The sequence below is a fragment of the Antrostomus carolinensis genome, unplaced genomic scaffold (assembly GCF_000700745.2).
Source record: "Antrostomus carolinensis isolate BGI_N321 unplaced genomic scaffold, ASM70074v2 scaffold27089, whole genome shotgun sequence".
NCBI lineage: Eukaryota > Metazoa > Chordata > Aves > Caprimulgiformes > Caprimulgidae > Antrostomus > Antrostomus carolinensis.
The window spans coordinates 14,833-31,609 of NW_010339644.1; the positions used below are offsets into that span (position 1 = coordinate 14,833).

Below are 16,777 nucleotides of genomic sequence, written 5' to 3' on the forward strand. Positions count from 1 at the left end.
TGGGCTGCTGTTTGAAAGGCTGCAGATCACTGGTTACTGATACATTATAAAGCCATGCTACCCATTCCTACCTCTAACCTCAACTAAACCTCCCCATCGGTGCAAGTCATAGCAACAAGAGCTTTGGCTAAAGCTCTGCCTGCTGGTTTCTTACAACAGCTGGGATGAAGCGGTGGTGGAGGTCTGGCTGAGGTGGTACAGTACAGCTCTACAAACAACTGTCTCTTTTCTGCCTCACAGTCCTCTTGCTCAGAAAGGCTTGTGCTGTGAATGAACAAATGCTGTCCTTGACTTGATACAGTTTTTTAAATTGTAAACGCTTGTTTCTGGCAATTGTGCCTCTCATTTGAGGGTAACAAGGGCATAATTATTCGGCTCTCATGCAGCACAAACTGCTGAGCATGAGGTATTAATGGAGTGCTTTGCTGCCACCATCGCTTAATAGCTACAGCTGCAGCATTGTGCTCCTGTTTGGCCGGGGTTCATGAAAGAGGGGGATGCAGATCATTAAGTTTTATGCTAAGAGTGATTTACAGATGTAGAAATAACAGTAGACTGTGCTAGATGGACAAAGCACTTGAGATTTAAAAGGAGTTATTATACCAGCAGAGCTGTGGGTCGTACTCATGGTGGTATGAAGCCACCAGCACCAGTCCACCTCCTGCAACCCCCCGATAATCTCAATAAAAGAAAGTTGTGTTAGTGTAATTGTGTGCGCTGGCAGGGCTGTACTGGGGGAGGGAGGGGAACCACACTACTATCACAGCTGGCTAGCAGATGTAACAAAAGGAAGCTGCAAATGGATGTTTTTGGCCAGCTACAGGCTTTGAGGTGATACACAACTCCTAGCCTGGTCTCTTCCCATCCACCCAGCCTTCGCATTAGCTCTGTTAAGTGCTGAGATGTAAGTGCTGGAATTAAGAGGTGGTTGTTGCCCCATCTCCACATAGGAAAGTAAAAGGGGTATCTCCTCAGCCCTACCTTGAGATGCTCCAGCTCGGAGGCCAAGCTCCCCCATAGCTGCTGGAGGAACCAAGGCACATCTAGAGGGTGAATCAGAGGGGAAGGGTAATGTGTGCACTCTGAGTCACTGCTCCTGTGATTCACTCTTGCCCTTCTCTTCCTTCATTGAATAAGAAGGGAGAATGGCTGGGTATTAAGACTCATCCCATACAAATAGCCTCCAAGAAACACTGCTTTTCCCTGGGAGAATGACATTTACTCTCTTTGGCTGTAAACGTGGGTGCAGAATGAGAGCCGTCTCCGATTTCCTAGTCTGTGCTTGTATGCCTAAGGGTTAGGTGCCTCTAAGTCTACACCTCTGGGGTTTTTTTTCCCAAGGTTTCTAGAGCCTTGCTAAAATTCCTCCTAGGCCAAGAGGACTGTTGCTGTTCCTGCACAAGCACAAACACGTAAGAAAAGAACAAGTGGTTCAGAGATACTTAATTTAGGACTGACTCTACCTTAGTGGCTTGGGAATATTCACCCCTGTGGGGAGAAATGCCCCACCATTCTGCTTGGCCTATCACATAATCCATACACACATCAGCTCCACGTCAAATGCTGGCATATTCTTGTTGACTTTCTGGCAGCCACTTCACCAGCCACAGAAACACGCAGGTGTTTCCTTCACCACCACAGATTACTTTTTTCTACACATACGCACACATGCAAAGCACAGAGCACGCAGTCTGCTCCTTTTCTCCTGTGCTATCCCCTCTTTTCCCCAGGTGCATGGCTTTCAGCACAGCTGCCTGTCTACCTTTGCACGGTCCCAGCCTGTGGGCACACCTTCTGGAGTGACAGGCGAGAGATTCTGAAGGTGAGGTACATGACAGTGCCTCTGTGCACCAGGACAGGGCTGACACAATTCTAGGGCCACTCCGAGTAACCTGGGGGTTTTGTAGCACCGAGTGTTGGCACAGGGACACCTGTGCCTTCCTGTGTCACTTCACACTGCCGGCTGGATTTCCTGTCACAGGGAGGAGGGCAGGACTGCTGCTCTTCTGACAATGCTTTAGAGGTTGCAGGTTATTCCTTTGGTTGCTTTGTGTGTTTCTGTTATTCTGAGTCTGTAAGTGTCTAAAGAGCAATATATGAAATCTACATCACCTTGGGTATTTTGAATTTAACTCAGCTCAAGCCAAGATCAACAAAAATGTGATTTGATTGAAGTCATTTTATCTATATCCTAATCCTTTCTTCTGCTTCAAAAGCTCTGGCCTTCATGGCTGGCTCTGAAGGACATACTCTGCTCGAACACCGGTGTCACCTGAGAGCTAGTTAACATCCAGTGACAAAACTGCTTTGGAAAACATTTATCTTACGCGCCTTTCTGTAAAGCAATAAGCAAAAACCAGGTGCTGCTGGAGGCCATACCATGTTCAGGAAGCGATATGAAAACATTAACCTGAGGAACAACACTGTTCTGAGCTGCTCACTCAGGAAATGTTGGGTAGCGCTGCTGCTCTGCACTTTCCCCTTGATTTTAGCTTCTTCATCTGCACTTTCTTTCCTAGCCCTGCCCTCCTCATTCCCTGCCCCACCCACCATCCCAAAAGGCAAGGTTCCTCTCAGCCTCCTTGCTATATACCCATCACACTACTGTACCCCCCCACACATAACAAGGAGCCACATTACCATGCCTTTTGCTACCCAACACCGGCTTCTTAAAGCCAAGCTTTCAAGTGCTAAGCCAGAACAATGCCAAAGATTTCAGTAGCTAAATTCTGCCTCCATGTAAAACTGAAAGCTTGTCGTGGCAGCCACGTCTCCTGTAAGGCAGGAAACTCCTGTGGTGCTGCAACTCTTTTTTTTCTTTTTCTTTTTTTAAAAAACAAAAACTTTCAAGCTTCCTACCTGTGTGAAGTGCTGCTTCTGGGCATGGGCAGACAGCTTAAATTTCACTGTCAGAGCCGCTCAGACAGAAGTTTGGCAGAGGGCAAAAAGCAGACAGATTTTTTTTTTGCCAACTGCCCCAAGGCAGAGGGGCTGCTCTGGGCAGGTGATGAGAGCTTGTTTGATACTTAATAAACAACAAAAACTTTCAAGCTTCCTACCTGTGTGAAGTGCTGCTTCTGGGCATGGGCAGACAGCTTAAATTTCACTGTCAGAGCCGCTCAGACAGAAGTTTGGCAGAGGGCAAAAAGCAGACAGATTTTTTTTTTGCCAACTGCCCCAAGGCAGAGGGGCTGCTCTGGGCAGGTGATGAGAGCTTGTTTGATACTTAATAAACTGGCAAGTCATTAACCCAGTAAACCAGTGCAGATATGAAATAATAAGAGGATAAAGCTGCTTCGTCAGTTGTTTATAAATATGAGCTTTTTTTCCCCGTTTTTTGTATGCAATCTCCTGGATGGCAGGAATCCACTGTACACTGGTCAGTCCCTAGTGAAAACCAACGGCGCACACCTACCGTACTGGCCGTGAGAAACCAGAGTGCTGAGCGAGGGGACTAGCTCAGGCTGATGGACTCTGGGCTCGGAGACAGGCACTATTGAAACCAACTCCGGAGTAGCCAGCTGTGGGTCATCAGAGACCTCTACAAGGGACAGGCTTAGGAAGGAGCAGCCAACAGCACTTACTGCTTTTCCTGTTTTCCAGCTGCCATTGTGCGAGAAAAAGGTAATTGTCCTTCTCCAGAAGAGGAAGATGACAAGCACCAGTGCGACTTTCCAACCTGCTTCCATGTAGCAGGGTTAAACATGCCCTGGGATCAGGGTCCAACACCAAGAGCTGCCTGTTCCCAATGGGATGGCCCCACAAGCGTGCAGCCCTGTGCATCTGCAGAGGAGCAGAAGGTAAGTCAAGGGCACGGCCCCTGCACCTGCACTCGTCTGACAACGGAAACAGCCTGATCAGGAGGAGCGCTTAACCATACCCTAGAGCTCTGTGGTGAGGGCTCTCTCCTGCCACCTGGACATAAATCTCTGCAGGCAGAAAGAACAGGACACGGGCCTCCCACGGACCCTTTCTCTGGTACCTGCTTCTCCCCATCTCACACAACCAGCAGCACCTCCTGGGTGCCAGCCCGCGTCAAGCTCATCAGAAGGGCCCAGCGATAGAGAGCTTCAGCTTCCCTTGGCCTTCAGGTGACACTCAGTCTAAAAGCAAGTCTGTACTTTGGCTCCCAGCTGGAGGGATGGCCAAGGCCACTGGCCACCACAGCCTCTCACGCTCAGCAGCAGCATTTTGTTCCATGCTGTCTCAAAGAACAGCGGAGCCCTGAGCAACTTTAATCATAGAAATCATAGAATAATTTGGTTGGAAAAGACCATTATGATCATCTAGTCCAACTGTAAACCCAGCACTGCCAAGTTCAGCACTAAAGCATGTCCCCAAGTACCACATCTACACGTCCTTTAAATACCTCCAGGGATGGTGACTCCACCACTTACGGTAACTACATTATTTTTGTCTCCTAAAAGCTGTGCAGAGTAGGATGGCAAGTCCTCGCTGCAGTGAGTAGCCACTCTACGAGTTGTAGCCGCGCTCCACTGTGGCAGACCTTCTCTCTGAGCAAATAAACCAGTGTGATATGACTCATGCCATCAAAAGCCCCACATGGAACTTGGCCATAACATCTTGCTTTTGTTGAATACTGTCTTTACTCTGCAGATGAAACTGCAAAATCTACTTGATCTGTGAGAGAAGAAGATACTGCCACTTGTAACTGAGATTTCACTGGATTTCTCTCTGTCTCACTTGTTCTCTCCAACCAATATTTCACCTGAACACTGCAGACAAATTAATTTTGAGTATCAAATCAGATCTGAGAAATCCACCCAGCAGCAGAGAACGCTTACCTTAACACTTAACTTTAACACTTAACTTTAAGTTAAACAGGGCACATGTGGAAACTGGATGCCATGTTCCGCAGCCTCTGGGTCAGGTTTAGTGCACCCCCCCCGCAGCTTTAGCAGAACATGAAAATCCCAGATGCAGGGTATGAAGTACACAGAGCAGGCAAGCAGAAGAGAGAGACTCTTCTATCACTCCAGGCGCATCTGCCCTTTAAGTATTGACACAGCCAGAAACTGCTGATATCTGCCAGCATTTTAGTAGTGCACTATGTACTCATATTAGTTCTTCTCCTCATAAGCTTTCTACTAGTGTATGTACCTGCTCTTCCTTGTGCCCTGCTCCTTTTTGTCCTAATAAGCTCCTAGTCCTCTTCCCTGGAGCATCACTCAACACCCCCAGCCCCTCCACTTAATTAAAACCATAAAACTGTTCTCGTTATCCTAGTGTCCTGCCATCCCTTCCATACTCCACATACATAGCAATTTGTTCCCAAGGCCATTTTGGAGCAGAGAACTCGCTCCTTCATAGTTCACACAATGCAAAATACAACCATTTCAGAGCCACAGAAAAAGCATGCAAGCTGTCACATAACCGGCAATATCTTCATCCACTGTGGTCCTCAAGCTTTTCAAAGCCAGCCTTCCTCTTTTTTTAAAAAGTTTCATTTCCCTTTCTCATCTTCCCAGTTTCTACCTGACAAAAGCTCTATTTTCTCTCTTATTTCAAGCCCCCTAGCTCAAACATAGGGCTGCGGTATGAAACAGTTTGTACTACCTGTTTTCTTCTCCCAACATTTACATTTTACATTTTCAGTAAACCTGAAACCCAAACTCTACCTGTGTTGGCTCAACCTTGGAGCTGAAGGGGACGGACAGCTTTTGGGTGGGGTAGTCAGAGACTGGCACACCCACACACAAGGGCAGGGGAACAGTTTTTTCTGCAGCTCCTACCTCTCGTCTTCCAGTTACAGGATGTATTCTGACACTCTCCAGCGAGAAAGGCGCTGCTCTGGTACAGGAAAAGCTGCTACATCATCCAAATAGCAAACATAGTTTATTTTTAAAACAGCTGGAATCTTATATTTGACAAGGCTGCAAACAGATGGAGCTCTCAGAACCGGGCTGACACTGAAGGAGACTTAAAACACTTTTGCTGGCAGAGCTACAGCAGTGAGGTGCCAAAGTCCCTGCCAGACAGAGCTGTCATTCAAAGACCCCCAGTAGAGCTGGCAATACCAGCAAAACCTGTCCTTTTCTTCATGGACAAGTTTCACAAGGAGGATTTGGGGGGAGCGAAGAAGTTTGGCAGCAGAGATGTCAGTTTTCCAGCCTGAAAGCATCCCACATTAAGAGCACCTGGTGGGTCTATGGACCCAGCACTGCTGTATCAGCAAAAGCTGCAGGCACACCTTGGACCTATTGATGGGCACAAAAATCCAAAAGGGAACATGTAACTTCTCTTGATCCAATATAAACAAGTGCACATGCAGCAAAACATATTATTTGGATGATCACAGAGCATAGTTCAGAAATTCTTCGGTTGTCTGACTGTCTGAAATTCCCTCTAAGGTTCTTTTTTTTTTCCTCCACATGGCGGCAAGTGAGAGTGTGACATGGGAGGCTGAAAAACAGACACGAGTACAGAGCCTGAAGAGGGGATACAATCCCAGCAGAGTGGAAACAGCCTTTTCTTCAGAGCACGCTCAGGCTCCAGCCCCAGTCATTAGCAGGTGTTTTTCCCCACTACCACCACAGTGCTAAGGGCTGAGCTGCACTCACGCTGTGTGCAGCAGAACATTGGTTTCCCACCAATTCCCACCCATCTTCTGGGAAACAGAAGGGATTGCATCCTTAAGTATCTACCATGTCAGTCCAAACTAAAGTCAGGGTGCTGGTTTCCAAAAACTGTCACTAAGTCAGTCTTGGCAGGAGAACTGGTGATCAAGCACCCTTGTTGCAAAAAAATACATATATATGTGTGTGTGTGTGTATGTGTGTGCGTGTACCTTCTTCTGCAGGTATTTTCACTCAAGTTGCCCAGAATGAAGTCCCTCGTGGTATACGTCCTTTGGACTGGTCCTGTGCTGACAGGGCAAGGAAGCCTGAACCATCTCTGACCCAGCTGACAGAGGATTTCTATCGGAGAAGGATGTCTGTTCTCTGAAGCCAGGGAGCCTTTGAAACATGCTCAGTTCAGGTTGTTAAAAAGAAAAAAGTGACCTATTTCTGACCAAACATAAGATATCTCATCTGAAGGTATGGGGCAGAAAAGCAGGCCAAAGTTTGATATTGTAAAGAAATAAAAAATAGTCAATATTAAATTAATAACTTTGTAACTGTCTTATATAGTTTTATTTGAATAATCCACTATATTAATTTCAAAGCAGTTTATCTTTGAGTGAATAATGAATCTTCATCCACAAACAGCAGACTTCGGCACCTTCCAGTTGTTTCCTGCTCTGTGTTGCTGTAAATAGGGCACTTATGAAAAGGAACAGCAAGAAGAATCACAGAAACTGCACCATGAAGAGGGCAATTTCTACCTTTCCAGGTTATCTGCTCAGTTTTTTCATTTATTTACTTAAAACTTTTGACACTTTAGCAGTTGGCCAATTTCTCTTGTCAAAGAATCAAAGTAAAGACATATATTAGGATAAGAGAAAAGAATAAGATAGCAACAAATGACTATGTATGATGACTTGCTTATGAGGTCATCAGAAGAATTTTCTGAGAAGACCATTAAATTACTTCAGGGGTATTGATGCAGAATTTCAGACAAATAGAAATATGCATAGCAGGCCAGAAAATGTTTTTTTTTCCTCCAGACTGATTCTGGTAAACTGTATAAAACCCACTTTTTGCAGAAACCTGCTGCATCATCATGCAGTTGTCCTGACAGAAGAGACCAACTTATAAGTACAAGTTCTTCTTCACAGCTAGACGTGAAAGGGAACAGCACCAAAGAGGAGGGACCTGCACTTTTCATGCCAAGAATTTCCAGCTCACCGGAGATGGACTGCAAAAGGACAGAAAGACAGAGGTGCCAAGAAGGCACTGTCTCAGCCTCCAAGTTACACAGAACTTCATGACAAGAGCAGGTTGGACAAAACTGAACTGTTCTGCCTGTCCAGGCTCTGGGCAGCATCTCCAAAAGCATGGGTCCCAGCAGAGGCAGAAGAAGGGACAAACCACATAATACAAGGAAGAGAAAGAAGTGCATTGCTCCATTCACAATGGGCTTTCCATAAACACCATTAGACTCCAAAGAGAATAATTTATAGGAAATGCAAAGAATATTTCTGCAGAGCAGGTCTTACAAAGACCCATCTTACAAATGAGTATTTGTGAAAAGGAAAAGATTCTACAAAACATTAAACACATTCTTGGCTATGTATTTTACTGTATTTGGCAATGGGAAATTTGTAAGAATAATCTTTGATTGTTAATAACCTGTAAAAATTCATGGAGAAAAAACCTGATTTCATCACGTACTGTTGGTGCCAGGAGGGAGTGTTTGCAGTGACATTCAAGTTGCAGTTCGTAATTTTTGACGCTGGCTGAGCTGATGTTAGAAAAAATCCACAGTTCTGATACAAAGAGGTAACAAAGACTGGGGTCAGCTTATCCAGGCACAAATCAGTTTGTAACAGTTCCTTTGTTAAACAAATCAAGTTGTAAAATAAGAATCAGGTAGGAATTTGCAGGATTTCCCTTCTGTAAACAGATGGAGGAAATCAGAAGCAATTTTTCCATCCCACTGAAAGGAGAACCAAATGACTCTCCAGATGAGTTCTAAATGCACTTATTGCAAATAGCTGGAAATGACCACAACCCAGCTTGTGAGACAGAAGTTGTCTTCCTCTGTAAAGCTCAAAAAGGTAGGTTCTCCATTATAAACTTCTTCGAGGGAGGGGGAGGTTTGGGGAGCAAATAACTTTGGTTCACAACATTGTTTTGCACTGGCATTCAAGTAGATCCTCCAAAGCTGCTGGCTGTCCAGGCTAGTAACAAAATACCGATGCTCTCTCCTCGGCAGTGGACACTCCTCTTTGGTATCCTATTTTGTAAGGCAGACGTCTTGGGGAGGTGAAGGAGTCACACAGATGCATCTTTGAAAAGGAAAACAGCGTCACTTGCGTTGCCACAAACAAATTCATCTATTTGATTAAGGAACACACAGGAAACCTTCTTTTGGTAGGGGATGGGGAAGGGAGAAGAGAGAGCACCCATACATTCACTGCTTGCTAGAAGCAAGTTATTTTGCTGTAGTAGTTGTTAACAGCTGTCAGTAGCTGTGATAAGTCTGTGTTGACAGAAAATATGAAATTACTGCTTTGTGAGTAATTTTGAGTAAAAAGGAGCAGGAGGTTAATAAATCCTTCTGAGCAGACACTGCCCTGTGGTAGAAAATATAAATATTCATTTTGGGAAGCATTTTGGCTGTTACTAAGCATGGTACTTACTTGTGGACTGCGTGACGCACGAAACCTTGTAGGATGACCACATGCTTAAAACACAAAGGATCGAAGCTAGGAACCCGAAAGTCTACATGAGAAAACAAACAAACCACAAATACTTACAGAACATTAGATGACACATATTCCACAAAGGTACGGACACCTTTGTATATCCAGCTACATACTTCATGACATTAACAGACCTACAAAAGTGATTTTTACTCTATTCTACCAATATACCAAAAAAAAAAAAAAAAAATCTGCAGTAAAATAGCAGTCTTGTCAAAACAGTGGCTGAAAGATAGACTGAGAGTCATATGCACGGAGGGAGAAAAACCTGGACAGCAGCACTGAGCCTCACCTTCTAGACTTCTCATTAGGTTCTGCAACAAAGAAAAGACTTTTTCTAACACCTCTGATTACTGCTCTTTTACTGCACCATTCAAACAAGTCTTTCCCTGCCATCTGCCAAATAAACAAGTCAGGTAAGTCTTCTAGTTCATTTGCATTATCAGGTCTAAGTTTCTGAAAGTATTTCTTCTGAGGAGTTGTATTTCAGGTCCTGCTGCTGTGAAAACATGATTGCCCACACCCAGAAGTCATGCCTCTCTGTACAAAACCCTTCAGCCAGCAGAAGCAGAGGCTATCTTCCAGTAAGTCCACCCAGGACCCCAGTGGGTTTTAGCTCAGGAGAAGTTATCATGAACAGGGCTCTGTTCGGAAGCAGGAGGTGTCAAAAGCAAAAGACTGGGGTGAAATCCTTCAGGTAACTTCTAGCTGCTGTAACAGCCATTTGTCAAAACTGAATTGTCTTAATTCTTCCTCTAAACATATTAGTTCCTGTGAGTTAAAGCAGGAGCCTTTGATTTCAACCCTCTGACAGGACAAATACACACTTTAGTGGCGAGTCTAGAGTCTCACAACAAAGTATTTTTGTTGGCATTGTGTTACAGAACATTCACTGACATGAGCTAGAAGGCAGTTCACCCAATCAAGACACAAGCAAGGCAAGTCTGTAAGAAAATAAAACTACAAGTAATAGATTGCCAATGCCCTACTTACTATATATTGCAATTTAAAAAGTGTCAAGACTAATGAACACAGTCTTACCGCTCCAGCCACAAGTCCAGTCAAATTGTAACTCTTGGATGCTGCTACAATCGATGCAATGAGAAGCAGAATTGTACCGATTAAATAATGAAGAAACTCCTGTAAAGACAAGCACAGCCTGCATCAGAAGGCAAACTTCTCAGGAAAGCATTCCAATACGCCTCACAATGAAAATGAGCTGACAGAGGTTACTCAAACCCAGAGGACACCCAAAAAAAGAGAGAGAGAGAGAGGGAGAGGGAGAACCACCTCGTGAGTGGTTTTTGTACCATACCTGACTTTCTCTTCAAAAAATGAGAGGGGGACAATCTTTAGGTCTACTAATGTCACTGGAATAAGATCTACTCACTGGGAATGGACACAATTCTTTCAGTTCAACATGGTGCATTACTGAGGGTGAAACACATATCTTTATTGCATCAGGTATGTACCTTACTTAAAGAGACAGTTCTGAAGGGAGGAAGAAGTCGTGAGGGCGTATTTCTCTAGCCTATATGAAATGGCAATAAATGCCAGCAGGTGATGTAAGTGGAAAACCAAACGCTTCTACTTCTGATAATCTTAGGAATTAAGCAGTGGATCTACTGCTGGATTTACTAACAACTTAGATCAACCAAGACTGGAAACAGGAGGGAAGCCACAAAAAGCACAACTATACAGACACTCATAACCATCACCCAAGCTCCTAAGTCTGTAAGGGTGGCTGCAGTGTCCTGCAGTAAAACATGATGCCCCGGTTTTTTCTGAGAGAGCACTGAGGCACCACATTTAAACTCTTCTCTAGTGTGACAAGTATCAGTCCAGGAGTCAATTTCACCTTGTTATAAAGGAGGGTTATCTGTAGGTTTAGATTTTGAATCCTCACAAAGCTTATGGCAACCAATACGGGTGTTTGCGAACTGAACACGGGTTGTTTCCTCTGCATGGTGGGATGGGCAGGAGGGTATCTGCTTACTCTATCGGCACTGCACTACCAAGCGAATGCCGTGGGTAAGGGACAGGAAAGATTCTGTCTCAAACCAAAGGAGAGAGAATATAGTCCCAAATGGAAATTGTTCAAGGAAATTCCAGAAGAGAAATAGTCTATCATACCATACCACAGTTTCCCTCTGCTCAGGTGTTTAAAAACAGCTGAGGAGGATCTTTGCCATAAAGCAGGCTCTGAGACTGCAACTTTCCTCATCTGTAACCTTGTTTCAGGTAATCAAGATCTCAGTTCTTTTTTTATGAGGATAAATTATTTCCATAAGAAGACTTCTCTGGCTAGGTTGTGATGCAGCAGGCAAATTAGGCATGCCATTGCCTCCTTAGAGACACCAAATTAGGCACTGTACATCGTGTACACAGGCCACTATGTTAGAGGAATGTGAAGGATGGGCAAAGGTGCAAAAGAATCATCAAAGGCTCACTTAGGTGGAGAACCAACCCCTGGCAAGACCGGGAGAGTGACCCTCTGGAGAAATACTTCCCAGCTTTAAAAGGTGTCAGTGCTGAACAGCTGCGACTTTATTGACTGCAAATCACACCTTGATAGCAATGCAGAGATCCTGCCGGGAAACTCAGCCAAACACTAGCTGTAGTTTCCCATAGTCTCTTCCAGGTCTTCCTAAAGATACTTAAATATGTGACTGAAAAGGAGGTTGGTTGTAATAGAGCAGCAACATTCAAGCATCATATCCCATAAAGCTATCTGAAGCTGAGCACTCACAAACTGCAGTGTCTAGCAACTCCACTAGCAACTCTGGAACATTTAGGAATGATTAAATACACAACAAAAACCAAAAGCAGCCTATGCAGACATCAAAATGGCGTAGTTCTGTTACAGCAATGCACACACTAAATGCTGCTTTGCAAAACTCTCATTTATTAGCTTATTTCAATCCCTGCATCTGTATTATCTCTAGATAAGGAAGTACTTTCTAGAGACAGATAGTGGTGATACACATTTAAAAAAAATAAAAAGGGGTGCAAGTCTAACCATATTCTTCAGCTAAAAAGAAAATTAATTTTTTCTCTCTTGTTAGAAGCAGATGGATGGACAAACCATTATCTTAGATCTGTAAACTACTTACACAGCTTCCATTAAATGCCATCCAACCACTTCTTGGATTTCAAAATCCCTCTATATCTCTCCAGCTGGCTTTCCCCATCCCTTTTGGTCCTTCCTCTGTGGAACTAACATGTAACTATGCATAAAGGAGACATGTTCTAAGAGGTTATTAAAATCCATCATCCCACACTAGGATGCAAGACTCTTCTGTTAGCTGACCTGACCCAAAGCTACTGAGGAAGTTCAGGTCTCACATGTTCTGTGCTGCTTGTTAGTTCTCTGCTAGGATATGAGAGATGGATGTGCAGGGGAAATGTGGGAATGAGGCAGGAACATCCTGCAGGATATCCCACGAACAGGCAGGCTATAGTAATCAGGCTGAGGCTCCTATTTCTTGCTATTGTTTAAGTTACCTAAAACCATACCAAAAAGAGACACATTTGACTTAAATAGCACTCGTAGACTTTATTTTGGGACAGGATGTAGTACATGAATTCTAATGCTATGATTTGGTACTCTAGCAATCCCTTAGCCACTATAAATGACCTGAGCTAGGACCCACCTGATGAAGGCTTAATAATCAGTAGCTTCTTTTGAATTGTCTCAGAATAACACTATTGCCTTCCCTGGAGTAAATCTGGATTTATACCTCTGTAAAGGAGGGTAGGATCAGATCCAGGTCAGCTAGAAACTTACAACTAAAGCATCTGCTGAACTGAATACTAACAAAAGCAGCAAAAGCATTTGTATACAAGACAAAAAAGACGTATGTGAAAGACAGCCTATCCTTGTGTGAAAGCACAAGAAAATGGACTAAGTAATCTAGATACCAACCCACAAGAGAGGCAAGGAACCCAGACCATCTACCAGACTTACCGCAAGCGGCCAGCTAACACAAGTGAGCTTCCTGTAGACTCTGAAAATGTGGACAATGTAGAAAAACAAAATCATAACCAAGTCGCACATGGTGACAATCTGAAAGTAGCTGTATGCACTGTAATCCGTCCATGGAGAATTATTTACACTGATGAATCCAACCAGCAGTGAGATCTGAAAGACAAAAGGCACATTAAAGATTTTTACAATGATGCTCAGAGGGCCATGGAGATGATTTTAAACAGAACAAAATGGCATGTAGAAACAGAAGACAAATATCTAATGTAAACTGGATGGTTCCAACAAAATGCAGGACAAAATAACAGGCATGGTAATACTGTTTTAAAATTTGCTGTTAAATGAGTTAAAACAACCATTAAGAGTGGGGAAAGAGCCAACTGCTAGAAGGAAAGCAGCATCTGGAATATTGTGGGCCCCACAGTTCAAGAAGGACAAGGAACTGCTTGAGAGAGTCCAGCACAGAGCCACCAAGATGATGAAGGGAGTGGAACATCTCCGTTCTGAGGAAAGGCTGAGGGAGCTGGGTCTCTTTAGCTTGGAGGAGACTGAGAGGTGACCTCATTAATGTTTATAAATATGTTAAGGGCGAATGTCAGGAGGATGGAGCCAGGCTCTTCTCAGTGATGCCCAATGGTAGGACAAGGGGCAATGGGTGTAGCTGGAACACAGGAGGTTCCGCTTAAACTTCAGAAGAAACTTCTTTACAGTGAGGGTGTTGGAGCACTGGAACAGGCTGCCCAGGGAGGTTGTGGAGTCTCCTTCTCTGAAGACATTCAAGACCTGCCTGGACGCCTTCCTGTGTGATCTCATTTAGGTTCCTGCTCCGGGATTGGACTAGATGATCTTTCGAGGTCCCTTCCAATCCCCAACATTCTGTGATTCAGCCTGAAGAATCCAATCTGAAGAAGTCTCTATGTACAATACAGGAGGTCTCAAATAGAGAAGAGGCACCGAATGCCTGGAGCTGCACCAGCAACCGAAGCATCTAAACCCCAAGTACTTTCAGAAGGAAATCACTAAAGCTGTAAAAACTGAGATGAACACATGTGCCTTTACTTCCATTCAGTAAGAGTTCTCACATGCAAAATTGGAGGACCTGGCTGCAACTGAGTTAACAGTTTTACTCTTCCTTTTCTACCACCTACAGAGCAGGAGTATTAGCAGACTATAAAGTAGTATCATAGCAAATAATATAAACATTTGGAGGAACTGACTAATTCAGCCCACCCCCAATACACCAGTTACAAAGCTTTAATATGTTAACACTGTCACATAAAACTATAAAGCATTATTGTACAACTTTCAGTTGTAGGCTTGCAAAGGACAAATGTTTTGGTTTTTTTTTTTAATCTAAAACTACTTGTTTATTTTACTACTCTTGCTGCTTCTACCAGCCTGGCTAGCCTAGGTGATAAAAATAAATCTACTGAGGATGTACTCAAATATTTTCTCATTACAGACTTTTTAAATGCATGCTTTCAGCCACTGTAATTTTTAGTTCATTTAAAGTCAGCCAGGAGCAGTAATGATTCAGATTTTAAGTGTTTCTCCAAGACATTAAAAAATGAGGAAGCCAGCACTTCCAGACTGCAGCATCCTTTCCTGTACGCTCATCTTCCAAACTCCTAACCAACTGCATTCATTATCAGAATAATTTCCTTAAGATTAAAAGGGAAAGAAATAAACAACAGCCAAACAACATAGCTGAGATTCTTCCTGCTGTAGTTTTAACTGAGTTTCACCCGCTCAGTTCTAAATGGACAGGCTAAACATACACATCCCCGAGGACAATCAAAAGCTCTATATGCACATAAGAACTTCACAAAAACTTGTCACCTTGGCCAGACTCCACACAAACAGCTGCATCGATGTCATGACAGTGAACCACCTCAAAAAGATGGCTCCAAAGAGAAAAGTCAGTGCTCTGGGATCCTTTCCCACCCAGGTGGCTAACCTATCGTCAGAGCTAGTCCAGCTCCATTGTTTCTACAGTGGTAGTCCAAGTAGTTGATATTAGCACTGCAAGTGGTGCTCAGTCTAAGCCAGCGACAGGCTTCTGCACTAAAGTAAGCCTACATCTTCTCCCACCTTTGAAACAGATACAGGGTAGGGAGGACAGGACTTTGAGGTGCAAGGCTAGATCATGCTCAATGCTTCTCAAGAATGGAGGTTACATATGACTTGAAAATGCATGGTATTGCCCAGTCCCTGTCACCCCAAATATGTTTCTGCCCTCTGGTTTGGGAGTGTAACATCATAGTAGCATCCCACACGTTCAGTGGTTGCGTCTGTAGCACGCCTGTTCTCTGCGTCTCACAGCCTAGCCACTGCGGAATCCTAAAGGCACAAAGCCTTGCATCTTGTTCATGGCAGAGCTTTCTGAGATGCCACGTTTCTTGGAAGACAACAAAGCCATGCTCTCCACAATTCAGCATTTAAATACTTCTGTCCCAGTTCTTCAATTCTGAGATCATTTTAATGAAGTTTTGTCCAATCTACATCTACATACACCAGGTCTACATTAAACTGTGGTTTCGTGAGGGGCCATGGCCTTTGTCATCTTCTCCTTTCCACCATGACTTCACTCTCCTTCACTCACCTGTGCTGAGCCATCTCAGTCTACCAAGCTAGCAGAAAAGTGAACTACTAAAAAAAGCAAACAGCTCTTCTCTGACTCTGTCATTCACCCAAGGCAGGGTCAGGTGAGCAAGGCAGGGTGAGGGAGAAGCGAGGACTCCGAGGGAAAGGAATGGAAGGACCGAGCGGGCAGCGTGGCAGCAGCCAGGAACTACGCTGGCTCAGGCTGCTGCAGACCATCCATCTTGGTTCCTTGAATCTTAACGCCAGTTAAGCAAGGAGTCATCCGATTTAGCTGCTGAGTAACTCCAACAATCAGAAGATCAGCAGGTCATTTACCTTATAATCTAGGGGAACACCTGAAGTGATTATTTTAATGACAAAAGTAAAACTAAATTTAATGAAATTTCCTTCTATAGGTAGACTCAACAAGAAGTCAAGGCAAGCGTTTAATCATGCTCCTGGGTCAAGGTGGGACGAGGACAACACTTCTCTAACCAACAGAAGCTAAAAGGGGTCTTCTTTATTCAGGTGCCTGCACAATTATCCATTTTCAGTTTCAATTACACTGTACAAATAAAAAAGGAAGTGCTAATTCAGAGAAATATTAAATCTGCCTAGTAGCTCATTTCACGCTTGAACCATTAACTTTATCAACTTTTTTACCGTGTACAAAGGATAAGAAGGACTGGATCCTTGAAGTACAACCATCATTCAAATAATAAGCAGCACTGGTTAAAAAACCCAAACAACCCTTAGTTTAAACTAGACTCAGTTCTTTCAACTTCATAGAAGCATAGAAGTTTCGAGGGTTTTTTTTATCTTCACTTAAAAGGTATAAAAAATTGAGAAGAAACATAAAGAAGATTGTGAGCCATCCAAGG

At 43.8% G+C, this 16,777-nt stretch overlaps 1 protein-coding gene across 1 annotated transcript; it reads right to left on the bottom strand.

Annotated features, from left to right (window-relative positions):
• Positions 1–7,804: 7,804 nt before the first annotated feature.
• On the bottom strand, positions 7,805–13,469 carry CMTM7 (CKLF like MARVEL transmembrane domain containing 7; the record flags this gene model as incomplete). Its single annotated transcript, XM_010175927.2, has 4 exons — positions 7,805–7,818; positions 9,266–9,347; positions 10,370–10,468; positions 13,296–13,469. Coding segments are annotated over 4 exons (369 nt in total), but the record flags the coding sequence as incomplete, so codon positions are not given.
• Between the last annotated feature and the right edge of the window lie 3,308 nt (positions 13,470–16,777).